This window comes from Chaetodon auriga, chromosome 3 (assembly GCF_051107435.1).
Source record: "Chaetodon auriga isolate fChaAug3 chromosome 3, fChaAug3.hap1, whole genome shotgun sequence".
NCBI classification, from domain to species: Eukaryota; Metazoa; Chordata; class Actinopteri; order Chaetodontiformes; family Chaetodontidae; genus Chaetodon; species Chaetodon auriga.
The window spans coordinates 21,832,957-21,837,327 of NC_135076.1; the positions used below are offsets into that span (position 1 = coordinate 21,832,957).

The window sequence follows — 4,371 nt, forward strand, 5'->3', positions numbered from 1 at the left end:
TGATTGGTGGGCGGGGATGTGTGATGTCACCTTTTTCTTTAACGAGTCCGGCCCACTTCAACCCAGTGAGAGAAGCACACCGAAAACAGAAATGGTGAATTATGAATTATTAATATTAAACTGTTCGCTGACTTTGGCAGAAAGTAGTTTGTTCATGTTAGATTTCATCTCAAGAAGTAAGAAGCTGATTTTAAAAAACATGTTTTCAGGTCCTTAAATGGCTTTAATAGCAGAAAGACATGTTCAGTCATAGAGAAATGTGCAGCATTTTATCAGACCAGTTTCGCATTATGAAGAGCAGTAGATGAGGATCCTAATTGTTGTACACATTCTTAGTGTATTTCTGACCGTGGTACGTAATGCAGGCTTGTTGGATGATAAATATCAAAGAGTCATCAAATGAACAATTTCACGTCAAGACCGACGTTCACATATTGGCTATAAATGTCAGTCCACACTCAGAGTGAGCCACAGCTGACTGGCCACGCTCACAACTGCCTCAGGGTCTGTAAATGACAGGTACTGCAGGCACATGCAGTCCTCCCAGTCCAGAGCAGACTGATCCTGGATCAGCCCTCTCTCTGCCAGCTTCATCACCAGCAGGGCTCGCTTGATTGTCAGCCAGTGGTGTACAGTGGTGGTCATAGGGCGTCTGTGATCAAAGAGAGGGACGTGTGGCCCCCAGAGGAGCACCTGAAGCATGGCCACCATGTCGGCCATCTGTGGTCCGCTGCTCTCACTCTGGAGCAGAGAGGCCAGATGAAGAAGCCCCCTTCGGTATGAGGACTTGGACAGAGTTGGAACTGAGCCTAGAGATGTCAGTCTGTCCCGTGAGTGGAGGCAGTATTGAACTAGGGCTCCAATTTGGGATTTGATGTGGACGAGGGGGTGAGGTACAGAAAGAGCAGATGATAGCGGGGTTAACACTACACGAGGGGAACCGTGTGTCCTCCACAACATCTGGATCTGTCCTTTTTTCCCCGTCTTGTCCCACTCCACTTCCCCTTTCAATCTGCTGGTCTTCATTACAGAAGCATCCTGCTCCAACTTGTTTCCTCCCTCTCCTGTCTGCCTGTTGGGCCACACTAAAAAGATCTCCCGGGGCCTGAGCTCGGCCGCAGAGGTGCTGATGTTGTGCAGATGTTGCGAGCCCTGTAATATCTGCAGCAGCAGAACACATACCTGTCTGTCATAATCCAAACAATCTGTGCTCTGCAGCGAGCTGCAGTCCTGAACAAAGTCCTCTAAAGTGGCGTGTGGCAGGTCTCTCTCGACGCTCACAGAGTGTCCTTTCATGAGGAAAGACTGAGCTGAGGGCACATTCATATGATCATACTCAGTGCTGCCCCCACCTGGTGGTTTAGCAGCAATGCAGCCTGCTTTAAAAGGATGAGGTGGATTTTGAGCTTGGAGCATGTTGAAGTCATTCCTCGGGGTGTTGCTTGGTTGGAAATGAGCGATAGCATCTTGCACATTGACATGCGATGGCTGGTGTTTGGTGTGAGCTGAGGAAGATTCATCAGTCTGTTTGTGGACCTGCACAGAAAGACAGAAAACAGGCACACTCATAAAACTCAAGCCATAATCAGGAAACTTGCAACAGTTTTTGTGTTACACATGAAAAAAAAAAACAAGATATCTGGCCTTCCTGTTGCAGTTGTGACACCTGATGACGGTTTAGAGGAAGTGTTTCTGGTACCGCAAGTCGGTGTCACAGTTGCCAGTGTCGATAAAGATCATGTTTGTGTTACTGGTTGCTAGGTGCAATAGGCATACCACCCTTTTTTCACACACAACAAGTGCAAGTGAGCATAGTATACACCGACAGAACATAGGAACATTTTAATATCATGCATTATCAAACAGAACGTGCTGTAAACTATGTGGTTGCAGCATTACCCTCAAACCCAGCACCCTCCCTGGGAACTTGGGGCTGTGCAGGCTGCAGTAGACTGCGTCTCCGATCTGCTTTGGCTCGCTGCCCTCACACAGCAGGAAATCCTGAGGCTGGTACGAGCTGATGTCTGTCTCTGTGGCCTCCCCCTGCAGCAGGATCGCAGCATCCACACTCTGTGCCATGCTTTTCAGAAAGAGTAGGTGGCGATGCTGAATCCCCTGAAAGACAGCCCTCTGGTCGTCAAAGCTGCTGAAGAGGTATTGCAGATGTTCATCAGGGGTGTCAAAGGACAGCTGGGAGAAGGACGGTAAAGGGACAGGGCTTCCTCCCACTGCTTTAAACTCTTCTGTCTCCTCTTGGAAGTACGTGTTGGGTATGGGTGCCAGCATGTACAGGGGGTTGTCAAAGTTGTGAGGCTGTTTTTGTGGTGGAGACAGAGGAGAGAGTGGAGGTGCGTTGGTGCTGGGGAGGGAGAGGGTGCGAGCTGATCTCTTCTTCGGAACAGGCGGCGGGGTGCCGTCGGAGAAAAATCTCACCTGGTGTCGGGAAGGATCTGAGCAACACAGTGAGAGGGATTTAGGTCAGAGCAATGAACATGCAACAGTTTGAAAACACCAGTCTGCACCCTCAGAAAGCAGTTTGTCAAGTCACTGTTACATGTCTGAATATCACATGTTATGAAAGTAAAAGTTTCAGACGGTTACTTCCTCTCTTTCTGTTCCCACGCGAAAGATGAACTGAGAAGAATGAACCACACATCACATTTTCCCACTACACTGACTGCATGCAGGAGCAGCAGAGTTGCTTTTACAGTGACATTTAGTACGTGGGGCTACTCTCCCACACTTGGACTCACTTCACTATTCTGTAAACCCACCGTAGCGCTGGTGTATGGGGCACTGGGCTGCATGACAATCAGTGGGTTCAGGGAAAACATCGTTGCATGTGTAGTTTTGATGCTGGAGTCCAACAGGGCTGAGCATATCACAGTCAGACTCCATGCTGGAGCCTCTGAAGGAACGACTCCTGTGGAAGAACATGCACAGAACAACAAAACCTTTACCCTTCCCCTGTGAATACATGTATGCACAGTTCACAAACAGACAGCGGCGATCCTCCGGTGCAGTTTGAGTCTTCAAAAAGCGTCTCTGAAACTTTCAAACAAGATTGGTTCTTATGTTTTTCTGTGCTGCTTTCCACACCTTAGTGCATGCACTGCAGGATACTCATCTCCAAATAAAGGACATTTGCATGATATATCTGTGCAATCCATTTTTATCCCAATTAATTAGGACATTTTAAGACGGATTGTGTGATTATAGATTAGATCGAATAAAACCCCCTTGAGGGAAACTGCAGAATCATCATAAACTTCTTATAAGATCCTTAAGAGACAAAGTATTGTGTTACCTGTGCTGTTTGACAGGCAGCGCTGGTGGCTGCTCCTCCGCTCTGCTGCCAGGACCAGAAGCCATCAGGAATACACAAAGTTGCACCACCTAACCAGCTCCTCCACCTCTCTCACAGTTGACTGCTGTCACTGAATGACAGTGTATGTGAAGCTCGCAGGTGGCTAACTCAGCGGCTCTCTGAATGACTTCCCGTTCACATCAGTTACTCCCTCTGTCACCTTTCCTCTGCCTCTTTCTCTCTCGTCTGTGCAGTCGCATGTTTTCTCAAGTGAATTCTCTCTCTCTCGTTATCTTTAGGGCTAATTGTCTGAGCTTGAGGTTGGTACCGGAAAAGTAGTGTCTGTTTTGAGGGCAAAACTGTTCTCTGAGCTAACCTCAACTTGCCAGAGCGGGGAGGAGCAGTTACAGCAAAGCCCCCCTCCCTTCAGTTTGCACTCCTGTTTCTATCTATCTCTCAGTTGATCTACATTCGCCATGTGAGGCCTCAGCGTGAACTTCTCTCTTTCGGATGACGCAGTTTGAGCCTGCACACATGCAATGCCCTCTTCAGGGCTTGGCGCTGGCACGGAGGAGCTTTTACTTTCACTAACTTTAAAGGAAAGGTGAAACATTTAAGCAGATAAAGACAGAGATGGTTAAGCATGTCCACATCTTGCACAACTGGGGCATTTTGGACAAATATTTGTAGTTAGACAACTTAGTGAATGTAAATTCGGTATGTCCTATAAATGATGACATGGAAGGACCACTTTTTAGGGAGCATTACACTCTATGAAAGATAGGTGCAGCAATGGAGGAAAAGTGAGGGGATCACCATCAGGTTTCATCCTCTTGGGGTCTTGAATGTCTGAATAATATTTCACAGGGATCCATCTAATAGTCGTCAAAATGTTTAATTACAATTATATCAACAAAGAAATCAAGTGTCACGCCATGATGCCATTTAAAAGCCATGTGACACTACAGTGACCAATTTTGGATATCCTGTTCGGTGTAGTGGACGTATGTAAGATGTTATGAGAGCACGGTCATCATTTGTGCTGTCGTGTCACCCACAACAGC

At 47.3% G+C, this 4,371-nt stretch overlaps 1 protein-coding gene across 1 annotated transcript; it reads right to left on the reverse strand.

Moving 5' to 3' along the window:
• Window positions 1-218: 218 nt before the first annotated feature.
• LOC143318564 (inactive tyrosine-protein kinase PRAG1) lies at window positions 219-3,457 on the reverse strand. The gene is made up of 5 exons (XM_076726973.1): window positions 3,308-3,457; window positions 2,775-2,923; window positions 2,434-2,450; window positions 1,900-2,313; window positions 219-1,536 (listed from the first exon to the last, which is right to left on the reverse strand). Exons 1-5 carry the CDS (start codon window positions 3,370-3,372, stop codon window positions 448-450), a joined length of 1,734 nt encoding a protein of 577 aa, XP_076583088.1. The 5' UTR covers window positions 3,373-3,457; the 3' UTR covers window positions 219-447.
• Between the last annotated feature and the right edge of the window lie 914 nt (window positions 3,458-4,371).